General features: G+C 37.5%; 1 protein-coding gene across 1 annotated transcript in view; it reads right to left on the bottom strand.

The window, feature by feature from the left end:
- ADAM12 (ADAM metallopeptidase domain 12) overlaps positions 1 to 21020 on the bottom strand; it is a 189253-nt gene that overhangs the window by 153843 nt on the left and 14390 nt on the right. Inside the window, exon 2 of the mRNA XM_085299114.1 lies at positions 19210 to 19343. Within this exon, the coding sequence (XP_085155240.1) occupies positions 19210 to 19343 (134 nt within the window). The remainder of the gene's footprint in view (positions 1 to 19209; positions 19344 to 21020) is intronic.

A 21020-nucleotide genomic window follows, 5' to 3' on the forward strand; every position in this document is an offset into this window, starting at 1 on the left:
GACGGGAGACAAAAAGCTTGTGAAATCTGGGTTTCAATGGTAGAATAACTTATGCTCTTTCTCAAAGCATTCTGAATTGACTTTCAGTGCTCTTGTAGTTCAGTGAAATGGGTGGCCATCTCAGTGTTGTTCTGAATGGACACAGGTCCAATTTAGTACTGTAATTTGTGTGTTTTTTTTTTCTTGTATTAGTTAGTTGAACCATTGAAATATTGGGAGGGCATAGTCTGCTTTTTGGTTTTGCTCTTGAACTGCTTTGTAATCTTTCTCTGTAAAAATGGAAAAACCGCCATCCTGAGGCTGCAGAAGTTGCAAGAGTTTATGAGAATGCAAGTGACACTGAAGGGACATAAAGAGTGGGCAGGGACTCTCACACAATTCAGAATGGACTTATTTCTATTGACCCTGAAACACATTTGGTTAGATTTGGGGCTTCCCCACCACACACAATTATATTGTATATACAATACGTGTATGTAATACATGCAGCTCGTCTGCCGATGCCCTCCACACCATGCCAGACAAGTCCTGCTATGGAAAACATTCTCAGAAATAATCTGAAGGATGTCTCAGTTCTTACCACTGTGAACTTAAATGTGTAATTATCATCATCAATTTTTTCCCCTTACAGTGCCCAGATGTTAAAGTACATTGTAGGTTCCCCACAAATGTAATAATCATATGCATAGAAGGAAAGAGGAGATCTTTCTAAAGGGGTTTAGGTTTGCTGTTCAGCTCAAGTGCTGTGAAAACACAGTGGATGTGTGGGTGGTAAAATGTAGAAACGGGAGTGTGCTATTACATGAGAGGACTGATAGAGTGTATGGTAGGACATAAAATGTATAAAATATAATTACAGTGGGTAGCTGGTTGATGCATAGTCCTCGACAAAGTCTGTGCTTGACTTTGATTTTTTTTGAATAACTCTCTACAATATGATGAGCTCTATTGCAATCAACCATCTAGGAAAAGGAGATCAGAGTCCACATACAGAGAGGAGCAATTTTGCTTTGAACACTATGCATAATGAAACAGTCTACTAAATCTAAATGAGCTCTACTGTATCTACATGGCATAGTCCTCAAAGAAGGACAAATTTAACACATATATTTTTAAAATGGTGAATATCAGCAGCTGTTCATTCACATTATAATTATCCAAATTGCAAAAGACTGTCTGCAACAAGTTCTGTTTAATAACTAAAACTACAAAGACACAATGCAATTGCTTCCTAGCTGCCAGCTCTGTTAAAGTTTTGTTTTGTAACACTCCACTACCAAACAGATATGTTTTTCTCTGCACAGCCTTCCACAAAGCATTGTTTAAGCAGTACATAACGTATTTGAACAATAATGTACTTTTTGCTTCCATCTGTTTGATAGCAAAATGAACAGTTGTGATCCATACACACAATGTAAATACTATATAATGACTATGGGTTTACTTTGAGCAAATTCCAGGTTATTTCATTTCTATGCCAGGTTTTAGTCCATTTTCAATTTAGGAAAAGATTTCTGACATTAGCTTTGATCTTTACAGGTGCTAAGCATATCTGTAACAGAGGGACCTCCTTTTTCATTTTTAACCTATTTTTAACCAATTCAACATTTCAGCAGATAATTAGACAGTTGCTTTAGAAACAAGGCTGGCTGCTCCATTTAGAAGTAATTAAATGAAGAATTTGACTTTTAATATATACCATTTTGAAGTTTTGGTTAATACCAGTTTAGTTGCCCAAACGCACCTAAATGTGTTTTAGTGCAGCCTTTGTGCCTGTTATTTAAAATACAGTGTAAACATTGGATTAAACTTTCAGGCCTGACTTTCTAACGACAGCAATAAATTCACAGTGTAACATTGATATGAATATGGCATCAGGCTCAGAAGATGCAGATTTTTTAAAAATATAAACTAGTTATTTTGTATTTGCTCCTGGAATACTTGATCCAAACTGTTATATCATTTTCCACATTTATTCTTTATTTAAAAAAAAAATGTAAATCAGGAGTACCTCACAAAAAGCACGCAGCTAAAGTGTAAGCAAGCTCTCTTTTTCCCAGAGTAGTCATTATCTTTGTGTTTCTGCATGGCTACCAGGAAATAGTGGGCTAGAGCTGTGAATTCTGACTGATTTTGCTCTGGCACAATTAACTTCCCAGTTTCCTCTTTCCTGAGTGTTATTTGCTTGAATTTTTAACTCCGGACAGGGATCTCAGGGCACCAACAGTGAAAAAGAAACTGTTAATTTAAGAAGCCCTCTTCTACAAACACCCATAGGAGCCTCATCAAATGTTTGCAGATAACCTGGCGGCAAGAGGCTGGGGCTGCAAGTGATGCAGAGGAAGTGGGCCTGGGTGGTTTTCGTTCGTTTAGGGGTTTGTTTGTTTGTTTTTAATCTTTTTAGCTTATAGAGGGAAGCCATCCTTTGGGGCTCCATATGTGAGGGGATTTGGTGCATTTTGTGATGAGTAGCAGTTTATGTGCAGCTGACTGGCTGTGTAAGAAGCAGCGGCAGAAGTGTGTTAAAAATTCTGACTACAAATTGCTTTGCTGTACAAGGAAGAAGGGGGAAAAAAGTTTAAATTAGAAATTATACCTTCCAGATAGAAGGCTCTAGAAGATGGGTAATCTTCTTATCATGCATCTATTTGTGAATTCCCATAGCCAGCAAAAAAAGAACATAGTATGATCATTCCCCTTTACAAGAATCACTTTTTTTTTCAAATTTGGAAGCAAACTTGAACTTCTTTGGGTTTTTGCATTATTAGAGTTGCCCAAACAATTCGTTAAGGGACTGTGATTCTTTGCTACTCCATTAAAAAAAAAAAATCTGCCACAAAACACTGCGTTCTCTTTGTTGCTACTCATTACATATTGCCACAGGGATGCATGCTTGTCATCTGACAGTAAGGAAAAGCACAGACGAGTTCATGCCCTGAGGAACTTGCAAAACAATATGAATTAAATGTTTATACTTTTCATGTCTGCATGAAATATCACTTGGTTTTCAAGGTGTTTGGAAGAAACATAGTCTCTTGTGTTCTTTATAAACTAAAGCCAAAGGAAAAAAAAAAGGAAATATTTATTGATTTGAAAGCAGTGCATGCAATTTATGGTATTCTTTGCCAGTTGTAATTATTTTAAATGTATATGATTTGTGGACAGCTTGCAGTTATTGGCTTGAATTCCAGTTATCATGCTAAAATTCCCCAGGTGGTTTTATTTCTTATAGATTTTCCAGTACAACCCTTTTTGTGTATTACAGATGATAGAGAGATGTGGTAGAGAGATGTGGTATCAGCTCAAAGATCTGATGCCTGTAAGCGTACCTTTTAGCCTGTGAAGGCCCAACACAGAATGTCAGCATGTGACAAACAATCGACAAAAATGTATTTCATATAGATAGCCTAAAATGGCAGAGAATTTGTCCTTCTAGAAATAATGACTATTTTCTCAGTTATATAATTTTTTAATTCCCAATGTTAGATACTAAAATACAAGAAAAGGCATCTATATTTGTGTGGAATATATCTATCCTTTAGTCTATCAAACATTCTTCACTTCTAGAGGTATGCTTAAGAGATAATGTCAATTTATCCTAACTTTTTTTGTATGTTGGAATAGTTGAGGGAGGTGATCCTGCCCCTCTACTCAGCCCTGGGGAGGCCTCATCTCGAGTACTGTGTCCAGTTCTGGGCTCCCCAGTACAAGAGAGACATGGAGCTACTGGAGAGAGTCCAGCATAGGGCTACGAGGATGATCAGAGGGCTGGAGCATCTGCCCTACGAGGAACGGCTGCGAGAGCTGGGCCTCTTCAGCCTGGGGAAGAGAAGGCTGAGGGGGGATCTGATCAATGTGTACAAGGACCTGAAGGGAGGGTGTCAAGGGGACGGGGACAAACTCTTTTCAGTTGCCCCGTGTGACAGGACAAGAGGCAATGGGCAGAAATTGAAGCACAGGAAGTTCCGCCTGAACGTGAGGGGGAATTTCTTCCCTGTGAGAGTGACAGAGCCCTGGACCAGGTTGCCCAGAGAGGTTGTGGAGTCTCCTTCTCTGGAGATCTTCAAGGCCCGCCTGGATGCAACCCTGTCTACCATGCTCTAGGTGACCCTGCTGAGCAGGGGGGTTGGACTAGATGATCTCCAGAGGTCCCTTCCAAGGATGCTAAGTGTATAGAAGATTACTTCATGTGTCCAGCAGACTTTTCTCCTACTCATATAGGAATTCATACATTCACTTATTGATTCATACTTTCATTCATAAAGTTAACCAACTTGTTGATTGCTCCTGTTGGTCATTTATTTTAATGGCTGTTGTGTTTCCCAGTATTTTATTCAATGACCATCTAGCATAAAATCTCCAGGGCTGGAATCTCAAGTCTGTTGTTTCCATCACAAATATCCTGAGCCCTAGACTGAAGCCAGGCTTGAGTTTGACTTGCTGTTCTCTTACTCCATGATCATTATTGGCTGAACAGTTTGGCTTTAGGACAGGTAGAAAGTTCTGTCACCCAGGATACCCCACATTAACTAAGTAATCTCCTGTGACATTCAGTGGTTTCAATGCTTCACAGGTCTACAAGACATTAGCAACCAGAGCCTCCTACCTACACTCATGAGTACTCTAACCATTTATTTGTATTAATGAATAGGTTTGCACCCCACCAGTTGCTCTTGAGCCACTCAAAACTGCTCTTTTTCAGAAAGCAAGAAGCCCTACCTTTGATTCAGATGTGCACCTAAGTTACTGAATTAGTTACTGAGTTACTCCTTTACAATCCTGAAATAAAAGTCTTAGGACTGCACTGTACATTAAAAGAAATGCAACACCACAATGGTATGAAACCTTGTCTGTTAAAATGTGACATATTGCACTAGGCTTCTGGTTTTGTACTCCTAACTCATGTAAGTAAGCAGAATGCAAACGAGAAAGCTTCCGGGAAGGTTCTTTAGTGTGTCTATACATATCAAATGTTTGCCACATATGGATACTACTATACTGTATTGCAAAGTATCAGTGAGTGTACTATGTTAAGAGCGTGACTTTGAAGCAGAGTGACAAGCCAGAGTCTTCTGGCAAGACTTAGATGTTTAAGAGCATATGTTGTCTTTCTGGAAATTTTCATCCAGGCTCAACAATGTATAAATAGATAACGGCTCTATAGGATTTCACTGCTCTGCGCTGATTTCCTGGGATGACTGGGGAAGAAGAGTTTATCAGCCGTATCACAGAGCTTACATGAAAAAGTGTACTAGCCAAAGGACTTAAGGGTTTCCGAGAGGAATTCAGCCAGACAACTCATTGAGGTCCCTCAAGAAAATAACAGTTGAAGACCAAAGAACTTGGCTAGTTAGAAAAAAGAATTAGGAAAAGCAAAGATGCCATGTGTGTACCCACTCTCTAAGGGACTTCTGAGCAACTGAATCTGAACTGTCTTAGCTCTCAGACAACAGTTATTTACTTCCACATAGAAATTCTGCTTTTAAAAGAAACCTGAACTCCACTACACATTTGATAAAGGAGTTGCATCAACTGCCCCAAAATAATGCCAAGGAGAAAGCTGTGAATAAGAAAGCCCTGTACATACAAACTTTGCCTTAGGCTAAATGTATAAGACAAGTTATTTCCTTTTCACATATCATGACTGTGACAGTGACATTCCCTCAACAGCCAAGATACAACTTGCTAAAACTGCAGAAGCAGATCTGCACTTTCCAAGAGATGCAGAGAACTGATCTCGTGGGATAGGTAAAGAGAGCAGTAAGTTGTTGCACGATTTTATTTTACACTTAATGAATTTCTCACTTGCTCATGGTGGACTGTCAGATGCCAGAGAGTACACAAAAACAACAGACCATGAAAACAGTTCCTCTACTGCTCTTGAGAAACTTTCAAAACTCTCATTGCTATGACAAGGAAATATACATAAAAAATATAAAAATATCGAATGTAAAAACATAAAATGACAAGGTAGTTGCTGAAGAAGCAACAAAAGTGTTGCATACCTCACTATTTCCAAATCATTTGTCTTGATTACAAGGGCTAATTTAAGAATTTTCTCCCATGATTCATATTCAGTTTAAGTAATACACCTTAATGAGACAAAAGTTCACATTTTAATAGTGCTATATTGATTCCTCTTTCACTGAGAGAGTTAAAGGTTTTACTGGGAAAAAAAATTGCCATTAAATCTTTTGCAAAAAATTCAGTTGTGATTAATATGTGAATCCTGACAAAAGCCTGGAAAGAGAATTTCTGTATTAAAATTACTGCACACTAATGCTTTTAAGCTGAAGGCTGAAATTAGAGTTAATTTCAGTCAGATACAGGGTTTTTTTTAGTTAATAAAGCATGTATGAAAATGTGTTAAAATTGGTAAGTTTCATTTAAAATATATATCGATCCTTGATGATTAAAATGTACACTTAAGAGTAGTAAAAAATGTACACTTGAAAGAAAAATACATAATACACTAAAAGAAATACTATTCCTCAAAATGTTCTTCAAAATACAGTATTTTCTCTTTAATGTTATTTCCTTCAAAGAAAGGTGATCATGCTAAAGGAAATTTGGACTGATTTATGTGGCTTATCATACACATAAAATTTTCAACTAATGTTCTCCATATACTGACAATTCCTCTTAAATTGCCTCCAAGATTACTAGTGAAAATCCTTGTACTCAACTTTACAAACACTCCTCCTATTAAATTCTCTGGGAACCAAAATCTTGAAAATCTTTGTCCCCTTGTTCTGACAACACATGCATCATTATTCTACACATGGAAGACATTCCTTTTTCCCCCAAACAGCAAAGTCCTCCCTGCCTAAAAGTTGTATAGCATGATAGTGCAAATACAAACACCGCTTTTAATCTCCAAAGCCCATTAGAAAAAGTATACTTGTGTTACATGCCTTGAATTAAACTTCATTCCCATTTTATGAGTGGAAAAAGAGGCAGAACAGTAAGAGAGGAGATCTTTGGCTGTACAAAGCAAGGAATTTTGGTTGCTATCTTACGCAAACAAAAGTTCCTACCATGGCTTTGAACCTCCCCTCACCGCCACTTGCCCTCTTCCCAGCCTCCTGATACTTCGCTTCCACAGAGTAGCATTTTCCTTTCTCCTCACCCTCCTTTTGGCGTCCTGGGGAACAAGCACTTTTGTATGGAGGGTTTACCCAAATCACCATTCAAGCCATTCTGGCAATATTCATCCATCTCCTTGATAAGGAGGGGGAATTTCTTCCCTGTGAGAGTGACAGAGCCCTGGACCAGGTTGCCCAGAGAGGTTGTGGAGTCTCCTTCTCTGGAGATCTTCAAGGCCCGCCTGGATGCAACCCTGTCTACCATGCTCTAGGTGACCCTGCTGAGCAGGGAGGTTGGACTAGAAGATCTCCAGAGGTCCCTTCCAACCTTGCTGATTCTATGAGTCTATGATTCTATGATAATCAATATACCTGAAATATAATCATATAATCCATTTAAATCTATATGGAAATCTTTATAAACCATATAATCAACATGGCTGTAAACAGTTCTGCAGTTAAACTCACAATGAGAAATGGAAGTCAACATTTTGAAATATCTTTTTGTTGCAAATAAAGGCTTATACAATCAGAAGTGTTAAAAGTAATAAACAGATATTCAGGAAAGTATGAAACAGTATTTTATATTTAATTACAGATATTTAAATTGATTTTAATTTCTCTCTAAGGGATATAGTTTTTGTTTATTTTTACATATGCCATTTGCTTACTCCCTGTAATTTACATGCCTCAATATGTCTCAATAGCTACTTCACTAACAAACATGATGTTTCTCGGCAATAAAAGGTTAAAATTCACTTTGCCTGCTCACTATCGCAGAAATACCTTTGCAAGCTAACGACTGTAACAGGCTGGTCTGTTCCCAAAGAAACATTCTAGGGATTTCCTGAGGTGTTGTTTTGTTTTGCCTTTTGGGTTTTTTTTTTTCTTTTTAATTGAGAGAATAGAATTTGGAGGGCATAGGCAGCTTAGATACTATTTCAGTCAAAAATATGTATATGTTGTCTTTCCATGTACTTTTTTAAACTAAAGAAAATACATTTACATGGCTTCTGGATATTCATTTTATAGAAAAAAAATTCTTTAAAGCACATCCAACTCATCTCTTTCTGCCAGCTTTCCTCGCCAACTCCTTCTTAGTAATGCCAGTAAATGCCAAAAAAGTCTGCTTTAAACAATGTTTCTGTCTGTTGCAACCAAGAGAAAGGCCCTTGCTGTTGAAGATATGTGATTTTAGAAATCCCACTTTTTCTACTGTTGCTGAAAATGCACACTGGACATGTCAGTGTAGGCAGAAGGGAGTGTGCAAATTTAAAACAGTAATAATCTAGAATTAGCTTTGAGGCCAAAATTACACAGCTCCTCTTATTGTTTTTTCCTGCAACAGATTCATCTCCAGAACAGCTTCTCTCCTTTGAAAAAGGTAGATTCAGTATCTGCCATGGAAATTGTCCTTTTCAGGGGCAGGGATACTATGGCTGCTTAGATTAACAGGTCTAAGAACTTTTGTCTCATTGTCACTTGCCAACATTTGAAGCAGAGCTTCTTTAGCATCGTTTCTTTTTCAGTACAAGATGTACTTAATGCAAAAACATCTATGGAAAGATGATGGAATGGCTGAAGCTAAAGTAAATAATGTCATCTGAGAGACACCAGTATAAGATTTCATCAGAGATCGCTGCCGAAAGGAACCTGCCATCTTCAGCACTCGCACAAATGCAGTACACCAGAAAATAACATATACCAGTGAGAAAAAATCAGGCATCTAAATTAAGATCCGACTCTCCCCTTGCCAGGCAGCAGTTTTGACTTAAAAGGTTTGCTCCTGTGCTTGTTTAAGTGGCCTCAGGTAATGAGTATGCACAATTCTTCTGAATATTGAAGTTATGCATGGACTTCACTTTAAACATGCAATATAAAATGCTGCCACCTCTAAAGGTGGTAAGTAAGTCACTCCAGATGATGACTTCTGGCTAGGAAGGGTTTGGCAGGTTCACCCTGAAAATATCATTTTAATTAAGCAGCTGTTTAACTTCTGCAGGCCTCTTGAAGCAATCCACAGAGAATCTAGTCAAGTGGGGAGAGAAGGAGCAAACAAGGAGGTTTACTCCATCAAGGCACTGCCCAGAAGCCCCTGATGGATGGAAATGGTCATAACAGGGCTAGGAAACAAGTTAATGCAGCAGAAGGAAAATAAAGATGATCTTAAGGCAGCAGATACATTAAGGACACAGGAATGAGGGCCAGACCAAGGAGCGACTTCCTGAGCGCGATTTGAACTCGGGAGGAATCAGCGCTCTTCATGTTCGCATCCTGGGACTTAGGGTAAAGGATGAAAGGGCAATTGGAAAGACACAGCTGAAGATCTAAGTGGAGCCTAATGCATTTCAGTTTGGACAGAGAGGATGGAGCGGCCTGTCAAAGCTACAGCGACTGTGTGAATGCCATAGTACAGTGAGCAAGTGCAAACTTCAGCGCAACTACTATCACTAGCAGATTTTGAATTACGCTGACCAGAAATACTGCAGGCACTTTTTTGGAGGAGAAGGACCTGGATGACTTCAGGTCCAATAAAATGCCTGCAGACTCTGGCAACACATGCACCCTCTAAGACCCCCCCACCCCGCAAAAAACCCACATCATACAGTATCACCAAATGCGTTTTGTCCTTAATCTTACTAACCTTCATTACTCCACTGTGTCTACAATACCATAATTTGCAATAGTTTTGTTAAACTAAGCCTTGAAAGTTCAATTATATTTTAAAACTGTGTCCCTGAGGGGAAAAAAGGCACTAAAAGGACACACAATTTCCCCAAGATAGAAACTGAATACAAATTTTCTTCTACTGTAACAAAATGATTCTGATCATTTCTGCCTCGTCTGTATGAGCTTTTCTAAAATAATTGGCAGATTTTTCAGAACTTTTTTTATTTCCAGAAAAATACCAAGACTTTGAAATCCCCTTATTATCAAGATATTACAACTGCATTTAAAAAGGGCTTATTATCAATCCAAATGATATTTTTCTTATCAAGTTTTCAATTGCATATAAGCGCTAAGTTTTTTTTGCCTCACTTCTAAGAAATGAGGAATACTATTATAGAAGAGGTAAATCACTCAGGGTTTGAGTTAATCATATTCAAATAGAATTATAATTCAACAGCAAAGGCATCAGGTGCATAACAAGGGGACTCATTGAATCTACCAGATAAATTTACCTCTTCATCCCTAAAATATACATACTTTGAGCACAATTCAATTTACTATAGCTTTCTGGGATAGGGGTCTTCATCACAGAATACACTGACTACTCTTAACTTCCACAGACTTGCCCTGCTCAGAGGATTTTAAGCCTTGAACAGGCCACAAGTCCGACCTTCTGCTGTTACCAGCAATCATTCGTATGGCTTCTTTCAGGAGCAGAATCCGCTCAGAACACCACAAGCATATGGCAGGAAAGAGTCTGCTATAGGAACTGTAATGAATTCAGCTTTACTCAAGGCAATCACGATAAGAATAAGAACAAGGGAGATTCTCCTTCTGCCTGTAAAAGATTGATCACATGTTCGTAGCTGGAAAGTAAAGCATTACTTTATTCCAACGCTGAAATTCATATCTTACGCTCACAAGATCTGTTGCAAGAGACATGAATCAGCCAAGAATAAGCTAAATTAATTCAATATGAAAATGCCTCAGTGCAAGCATTTTACCAACCCAGTATAATGAAGCATAATTGAAAGAACTTAGTTTTGGATTTGAATATGACATTAAAGGGTTACTAGCACTAACTGCATCATCAAGATCAAAATATTTTTCCATTTTATTATGGAAAGTATGATTTATTTGTTTTTTTAAATACCCATCTGAAAACCCACGTTAAAGAACATCGCTTTAGCTACATCACCTAAGAGAGGAACATATTAACAGATTCCTAAAGCCCAAGTCTGAGACGCTACCTCATAGCCGGTGGGTCAAAGGCAGCAAATGTAACAAAGCACTTCTGCAGAGTACCATCGTATACAATTGCTGGCAGACTCGAGCAGGGTGGTAAGGCAGTGCGGAGACACAACTCACCCAAGACTATTATATCACTGGCGATCTTTACTGGCCAAGTATGACAAAATTCCTCCCGACAGCTCAGCGTGGTACAAATTTATGAAAGGGAATTTCACCCTACTGAGGGCTCCAAAATGCTAAGGGGGCGGGGGCTGATGGATGTTTAACATAAAGCCCTACATTTTCCATTTACTGAAGCAGCATTCCCTCTCAGTAATATCTGCTATTTATATTGTGCTTAAACTATCCCACAAAAACTTTACAAACTTAACACACTGTATTGCTTAAGCTAAAAATGAAATGTACCATTTTCTGGGATGAATCCCAATTGCTTAACACTTCCCAGTATGCCCAAGCATTTCAGGCAGGAAATGAATACTACTATATCTACTTGAAACTAGGGCACTGATTTAGTACAGACAAAGAAAAGAATTTCCCCTACTCAGTCACCAATACAAACTTTTTATTGGTGGTCTCAGACTCCAGGAACTTATCAAGCCTGAAACTGCTGTGTAAGATCCAACTAGTTCCTAGAACGAGGATACAGCTGAACAGCACTTTTTACAAATTTCATAGATGACTTAAATTATCAGAGTGATTGTTTAGTTAAACATGGATACCATCACATCCTCTCTACAACAGCTAGGCAATGAAATAAATTGAGTGTAATCTCCTTGAGACGTGCCCCTCTGTTCAAAAATAAAAGACTTTAGGAGTGTCTATGTGTGTCTGTCTGTCTGTGTATTTTTCCCCCATAAACACAAAACTTCATTGTGACTGTTCTAAGAAGTTTTTTTGCCCAGGCAGCAGCTCCTAAAGTCATTGAGAATTCCACTGCTGAAGGGGTTCCTAGGCTAGACACAAAGGGACATTTTCCAACATTACATAGGATATTTGCTTGAATTTTCAAATGCAAATTAAAAACTGGTAGGAGTAGGGTTTGAGGATTTGTTTGTTTTCTGGGTATTTTTTTGAGAGGGAGAGGGAATAACAGCAGTTTTTCTTCTTTTGTTCCCCAACAGATGTGTTGTTAATTGCAAACGGATAAATATACTACCCATATGAAAAATGAAGAAAACATCTTTTACTCCAGATTGATTCCACATAAGCCTAGCACTGACCCACTTAGTTTAGAGAGTTAATCTACATCAGAAGCCTTTGCTCCCTTTACAGCATCTTTCTCAACATGCTGCTAAGAACTAGCAGAGCTGACACACTCCCTGTCCCTATGCACACCTCCCCACACAACCAGATCAGACATGCATGGCAGAAGTGGCACTTCACTGTTTCTACATGGCTGAAGACTCTGTCTAAATTGGACTTACCTTCCTGTGGCTGGCTGCACTATGAAAACAGTTGCAGAGTTAGGGAGAATCTCAACATTTCCTTCGCAATAGTTCTCATGTAAAAATTATGCTATTCTCAATTTAAATAAAAAAGAAATCAGGAATTTATTAATTCCTGAATTAAATTTTCCTGATTAAAATTAAATAAAAGTTATCATTAAATAAAACATTCAAAAGAATTTATTAAGTCCTCACATTGGCCCTACAAGGTAGGGGTATAGCTATAATAAAAAGCAAAATAAAAGCATATTGTTTACTAGGTTATTAAATTAATGACTACCAGATCAATAATCAGAGGCTTGAGGAATAGATCTCACGTAGAATTTTATCAAAGATTAATATAGTTTGTTTCCCACACCACTGAGGCTATCTGTGCCAAGCTGCATTCCCAGCTGATGACACAAGCTTAGCAGCATGCACAGCTCTGCATCTTATATTTGATGCTCATGAGTCATAAAAGTCATAAAAATAAGGAGAGGACTATAAATTCTGTTTATGTCTCTCTTTCCTAAGATATGTAAAACAACTCTGTAAAAAAAGCTATGAAAACTGTCCTCTCAGTCTTCAAAAACTTAAGCAGCACTGTATAATTCCCTTTAATACAACTGTCTAGAAGTCTAAACTTTGACAATTATTTCAAATGAAAAGGAACAGCAGGAGGCTCTGTTGAAGTGAATATAAACAATTATCACTCGCATGAAGGCTATGCCAGCTATAAAATAAACTTGAATGGCTTTGCTCTTGAAAAGGCTGAGCATTAAATTAATTATCTGATATGGCAGGCAACTCACTTTGTAGTCAATTCATCAAGCCCTGTATGTAGGGGCATGCAAGAACACTGAAACGTGCAGCAGAGAAGTGCAACAGCAACCTCATAGCAATCCTGTTAAATTAGGGCCTTTCTAATGGATGCACCAGCAACTTCATAAGAATACTGAAGCTGGTGTACATGCCATTACTCTGACAGGCCATAACTAGCACGCAGGATTGGGGAGCAGGACAGAGGTGTTGTGTTACTCTTGGTAATTTGCAAGAGAAAAGCAATAATGCAAGAGCAAAAAGATGTGACCATAACGTAGCAGCTTGGCAGCTTCTAGTAAGTGTAAGTTCCTGAATCTCCAAGGTAACTCTTGTGACTGTTCAACTAATTCAGAGTTATTTTGTATTCCCTTTAAACACTTTGTTTCAGTAGCAAAAATCCCTTCAGTGTGTGTCAGACTAGGCTCTTTACAAGAGAAGTACAAACAAAACCCAAGAAGGCAAGAAGAAGCCATGTAACATTCAATACATTTGATAAAGCTGAAGAATCATAAAGATAACTAACAACTGTCAGAGGACACAATTCTTTTACAGATAGCGGAGAATTTCATAGTGGGATTCAATTAATCAGTGTCTGAGATGATATGCAGATAATCAAAATTCTGATGTTTGTTTATGAACATAATCCATAATACAATCCTTTATGAATTAGACAGGTAGAAATGCAAAAGCTACTTCTTTGCAAGCTCAGTGAGAGGCAATGCATGCTAAGCAGCAGAAAATGGTAATATCCTGCCACTTTACATGCAGAATCTTCTGAGCTGTGACAACTGTACAGTTAAAAAATAGAAGAAATACGGTCTAAGTATATATTTATAGCTGACCTTCATCTTTATCTTTGCATTTCATAGCTGGAGTTTATATTCAAGTATAACATAACAGCAAGAAAAAAAAGGCATTATCTTTTCATCTTTCTTTTCTCCTTTTTAAAAATACCTCAGGATTTTGATTCGCAAATCTGATTTATAATAGCCCAGGCAAAAGAATGAAACTAATCTACACTAGCTCAGAATTTGGCCTTGAAAGTTTATATTTGGTGAGGCAGTTCTGATGCTGTTTAAATCTATTTTTTCCCCCATGGCAAAATGAATTTCTGATATATTTGGATTTAAGAGTCATCAGAACTGGAGTCATAGTTGGTTTTTAGCTGTTTTCCTTCCCATCTTCTGCCCACCATGTGCATCTTTCTCCATCTCTCTTCCCTCTCTTGGGTGTTACTCCAATAGCAATAGATCAGAAAGTCCTGGTGCACAGAAGGATACAGAGCATTCTGCACCTAATGTGAGGTCTAACTCTCTGGAATTTAGGGTAAGGTTGCTTTCCTAGTATACTTTTTATTTATTGAGGTCATTGGCACTCCCTTTGAAAAGATCAGGTAAGAGTCACTGTGAAACAAGTGGAGTGGATATCTAATTTGTTAACAGGTATATTGCACACATCTAGCTTCTCGTAGCCAACTATTTTGAAGAAGTTTGCAGTAAAACATGTTCTCTATCCTCTGTGAATGATCTAAATTTAATATTAATTAAAAATTTTCTTTGCATCATTGAAAGCAACTTGGACTGGCAACTTGCAACTTCAAAGCAGCCTAAAGCATTTAAGTGCTTTCCAGCTTTTCGTGCGACTCTTCAGAAGCCATGCTCAGCTCCATGCTGCCTGGCTACACCTCATTCAGTATCCAGCTCAGGTATGTCTTCATGAACGACAATCATAGCCCATCTGGAGCGCACACGTATGTATGGAGCAGTCAACTATTCCACTCTGACGGATTTGAAGATCAGAATTACAGAAGTATGTGCATAAGCACTAGAAGATGCAAAGAGTAACTCAGGAAAAATTGAATGCAACTTGTGTATGTTTTTATAAACTTCAGAGGACTAAATTCTACAAGACACTTCTGTAACCTATTTCAGCACTTGCAGGTGCCATCGACGGCGTTACAAATGCTACATAACTAACGATAGAGAAGAAGTCTGCATTTGAGTGATCGATGTCACAGAACTGAGGAGAAAAGATCTGCGCTCATTTGGGATGACCTGACGACTCTATGTTTATCTGCATAATTGAATTGAACAGATTATATATGCACAAAATGCCTTCAATTTCCGAGAAACTTGCATTATAAGACCTGGCCTAAACTCTGGTTACAGGAGACAAAGCCAAGTGCATTAATAAGTATGTCACTCAGAATGAATGTCCACAAAGGGTAATTCTACATTGGGAGCACCCACAGCATCACAGGCTATGTCAGTTCTGCAACTACGGCTTTTTAAACATAGAAGTCAAGTCCGGCACCTCTCAATGCCTACAGGAAATGCTTCTTGTCCAGCACTTTTCTTTCAAAGAAAGGACAGTGCTTCAGGCTCTAGTCTAAAGCAACCAATGTTACCTGACCTTCTACAGCTCCTGTGATGCAGTGATCTGGCACACGTTACCTAGTGTGTGTCCCTAGCAGGGCATGAGGATAAAAGCCGAAGCCAAACAAATGGTCCCCTAAAAATCTTCCCTAAAGTGTTCTATGTGCTAAAATAACACTTACCCAACTCTCATCAAACTTGGCTTGATTTTTTAAGTCTCAAGCCAAGTTTGAAGAAAAATATTCAGCTGGGAACAAGTAGGGGAAAGAGTCTTTTTCCTACACTTGAATAATTTAAAAATGAAACAATTTGGTTCGAACTTTACAAAAATCAAGAAAAACAGAACCCAACCCTTTTGGGTTTAGTCCAAGTACTGGGAAAAAGTTGACACAAATTTGCAAAGTTATGAACAATTGAAAGAGAGAATTGGAAAGGGAACTGGAACTAAGCATTAAGTATAACAACCTATCAACACATTCTGTAATGCACACAAAATTTCAGCAAAGACAGAAGTCACATCTGCACAGAATATGGACAGCTATTGTTTGAAAGCACACAGCAACATTGCACAATAGTTTGGGGTCCTGATTTAGTGGTCACACACCCACAGATACAGTTACTCATGAACAGTCCTGACTAGCAACAACTGCATACTCAAAACAGTAGACACTAATCTTAGCAGTGTGTGCAAGACTGGCAACAGAATATTATACCCAGCTAACAAAGGAATGTAACTGGACACCATTAAAATATTCCAACTGGAAATTATCTAAACTTTCTGAATTTATCAAAAGATGCCAAGAGAACAGTTAACAACCATTAGCTACATAAAGAGCATCGTACAGTTCCAGAAAACACCTGTATTTCCATAGCAGCTTGTGTCAAGTATACCTACACTTTATTTTAAATGTACATCAATATAGAAAAGGTGTTTGGATGAGTATATGCATCTTTTCAAATTAGAAAAAAGCAGTAGCATTTCTAAACTAACACTACCATGAAAAAATTCTGGTCCTGGTCTCTCAACTTCAGGCTGAAGTTTAAAAAAACTACCTGCCCAGTAAATGATAGGTTTTCTCCAGAAGCAAAATACCACATTCATACTTGGAAGACCAAGATTCTTTAGATATAATATGATTACATGTCTGATTTTAAAATTGGATTTTTCTTACCATTATTTGAACCCATCATGCTCTTCAATGCTTGGATGTACAATTAAATGCCCTTGAAAAAGTGTACCCTAATTTTATTTAAAATAAAACTAGGTTACAATTAAGTAACCTTTTTTTTTTTTTTTTTTTTTTTTCCTCCAGTAGATGTGCTTCTAATCCAGCTGGTGAGCAGGACTGTGTGTTCATCTGACTAGTTTCAGCAGAAACAAGACTAGGCATTTTTGCTTCTGTTCTGCAAGATGTACTGCATGGATGGCCTTCAACAAGAGAGTCATTAGGGTAATAATCATTCATGACAGTTTCTGAACGAGATATTCCAACAGATTATTGCAGTGACTCCAAGGGTAAATAAGAGAGCAGTTTTATCCTCAAAATGAGAAAGAAAGGGTATGTTGTTCTAAATGATTAGCATGGTTCCTCAGGGGCTAATTGTTAAGCAAGAGTATTTACGATCACAGGATTGCAGAATGAGGGCTTTCATTGCAAGGCAATTATCTATACAAAAAAATAACTTTAATACTTTGGCATTTTTATATGCACTGCACTATTTATTTTTCTATATATTCTATTGCAAGAATAACCGCTGGTTACACATACAGAGTGCTTCATACATTTTTACTGCATCAAAAATGGAATAAAATGGAGGTACACTTGAGCTGAAGAATAGGTCCCATTTAACTATTGAATACAACAGTATTTAACTTTCCTGCTTTTGATCAATATTTATGTGACAAGTTATTCGTTACTCTTCTCCTCTAACAGTTTAACACTGTTGTTCTTCCCACAGCCTGATCTGCGCTTTTATGTATTTAATTTATAACAGTTTCCATGGAAAAGAAGTATTCAAAGAAAAAAAGTGCTGATACAGCATGTGGATCTTTCTACCAAACCACAAATCTTTTTTAACGTTCATCTTAAACAGAAAGCAATTCTGGGAAACAAATTAATGATATAAATCATATTATCATTACTCACATAAAGATACTCTGTTGTAACTCTTTCAGAAAGCTACAGTGAGTAGCTAAAAGAATCCTATGAGGAGGATGTCTGTTTCTAATTAAATTATCTAAAAATAGAATTGAACATACATCTCTGACCAAGCCATCTGTGGTATCTCCCTAAGATATGTTATTATATATTCACAATGATATCCCTTTCATCACTGCAGATAGTCAAAACTATGACTGGCCTTCTTTCTCATTTAGAGGAGGAAAAAAAAAGAAGTAAAATTTTAATCCAGACAAGACTTCTTAGAAGTCAGATGCATTGTTTTAAAATCTCTTTTCACACCTACCTCTGTCAATGATTAGTATGATTCAAAAGTTGATCCCTCAAACAGTGACAGTAGTTAAGAATAATTTCTCCATTAAAAACTTCAACTGCACTACAGAAAAATGCTCTAATGTTTCTCTTTTTTAAAAACTGTTTTAAACAGTTTGCTCTCCTTATACTGACAATTAAAAGAACAATACTAAAAAGTAATCCGGAATAAAACTGCATTAGAAAAGATAGGTTATAAAGGTTGGGTAAGAGATTCTCATGACATCTTTGGTAATAATAAAAGGTATAGGCAACTTGCCTTTCACACTCAAACTCAAGCAAGAGACCAAGGAGAGATAGAAAATATCCCTTTTATCCTTCCTGCCAGCTATCATATCATCAAGCAATAGGGCTGATGTTTTTTTCTTTTTTAAAAAAAAAAAACAAACAAAAACGAACACAAAAACCCATATACCTTAAGAAAAGGCAATAAAAAAAAAAGAATAAAAATGGGAAGAAAATTTCTCTAAGAGGGAGAGCAATTTATAGTTATTCGGAGCCAGCAGTAAATTATCCCCCCTTGTTAGGGGAAGAGAAAGCAGAGTGCAAACTGCAACTCTCTAGCAATTCCCTCTGTGAACAACTCGCAATACTTAGGATGGTGCTTTGGGTGCATCTCCCTGTCACAGACTCCATATAATGCATCTCCCCGTCACAGACTCCATATAATGCATCTCCCCATACAGACTCCTTTCCTTAAAGTTCTTGTTGTCAGAGAATTTGTACCATACCATTGCAAAATAGCCCCAAAACTGACAGAAAGGCAAATATAAGAAACAGATTTGTCAGATAAATTACAATCTCAAGCAACATATGTTAGCCTCACTAAAAATATTATTTCGCTTTAAGCGTCCATTTCTATTATCAGAAATAGAAATGCTATTTTACAATAAAATAAGTATTAATTTTAACCAAAGACATTCATTTTTCTTAAATTAGATAAGTAACAATTTTAGATAGCAGAACCTCTACTAAAATACAAAGAATGTAATTATAACAGCTATGACGAAGTGCAATCATTTACTTTCCCCTATAGTTTTCCAATTGTTATACATTTTAGAATAAAATAATAGGCAAAATGAACACTAACCTTTGAATAAATGCCATTTATTGGTCTCCACTGTTCTCCATTCAAAAGATGGGGAATTATTATTTCATAATCTTTTGACTGGTCCTTTGGCACCTGTTGTCTTGAGGACTGCAATTTACCGTCCACAGTGTCTCCTAGGTACAGTGGAAAAAAGTATTTCATGTTAGTAGGGAACAAAATCTGACAACATGAACTTTGTTATTTAAGGAACCTAGCAGTATTTTTCAAAAGGAAGCAAGTTCAAGAAAGGAATTAAATGTTAAAACACAGTGGGTTCACACTGTCGATGTCAAAACCTATACACATTTCTAAGAGGACTGGGGTTCAGGGAGAGGAGCGCTGAGGTTATTCCCACTTCTGATTAGATGGCATGTTTCTGTAACAGTGATTTGGACAAGGACTGCACAGCAGAACTAGTGAGTGGCTTGAGGAAACAGAACAAACAGCAGCCCCAGATAGCATTTGAAATTCAGTTTTAAAACTACATGGATAATTCTTGTGCCTTCTGCTTCAAGATATACAAAAGTTGCTGTTATTTATGAAGGGATTTTCATATAACATTCTGACTGCTCTCTTCGTACTAAGTAACTTCTCCGAATTGCTCTTAAGGGTCCCAGTCTGGATTCAGAAATTATGGTGATAGGTGTTGCATAAACATCGGGTAAGATAAGGTGTAGATACACCAGGATGCAAAGAACATGGAGTTAGGATGTAACATTTTGGAATAAAAAAATCTTGGGGAAGTATTGGCACAAGCTATTTAAAGTGTTATATCAAAATCATTATAGAATTTGGATTTTTTTCCATTGAAGATGATGGCAGATGGAAAGCAGGGGCGAATGCAGTAGGTGGCTGTCTTTTCAGCATCATTATTAAGAGGCTAAGTAAGCTTCAGGGACTTAAAGGAGATAATATCTTATCAGGACTATTTTTCAGTACCCAAGATAAGAAATTAGCAAAAACTTTGATCACTCTACTCATCCTATCCGTGTTCTCATGAATCCTTCTTCTGAGAGAAGACTCTTGCTGGATCAGATTCATACCACTGGTGGTACAGCGCAGTTCCCCGCAGGGTGTAATCAGAGCCCTAGTTTCCCCAGGGTGAGTTAACCACGCTGTTGCACATTGCTGGCTCTCCCTAACGGCAGATAACGATCACAAGTTTCCCCTTATGTCCTTTCCATTTCCGTGGCTGAGGCAGCTGGTCTTCACATTTTGTGATTTTGAGTCACAGCATAAATATGATATAGTTTTAAACCTTAAACCTCCAAGTTTATTGCACACAGTAGATCTACCAGTTTTAATCCTAAGCATTTGATTATCCCCCAAACACTTTTTAATGCATCATTTTACTCCACTAAATATGGAAATGTGCAGTTGTGCTTCATTTTAACGAGTCTGGATGGTGTACAACAAAAAAAATGAATATTTACTTAACTGAGTGGCCTCAGTATCTCTATATGGACATACAAGGAGGTCATGAAGTACTGAGAATCCCTGAACATCAAGGATGCATATTCACATTAGCAAAAGAAATGTCTGGAAGAGAATATAAACTCTCACTGAAATAATGCTGTACTCCTACACAGTAAGATGACTTCAATTCACATTACAATGTCAAAAAGCTATTTGCATGCAACATTTATCAAGTATTCTTCCGTTCTTCCAAACATGCTAATGCTACTGTGCCTGTCAAAGGAAACAGTTCTTAAAAAACCTCACCATACAAGACCTAGAAATGGTACTAAGAATAAATCTTCAACAGAAGGTAGGGATAGTTCAGATACCACAGGAAAGGCAAAACTCCTGCT

This window comes from Rhea americana, unplaced genomic scaffold (assembly GCF_003343005.1).
Source record: "Rhea americana isolate MKP2758 unplaced genomic scaffold, rheAme1 scaffold_145, whole genome shotgun sequence".
NCBI classification, from domain to species: domain Eukaryota; kingdom Metazoa; phylum Chordata; class Aves; order Rheiformes; family Rheidae; genus Rhea; species Rhea americana.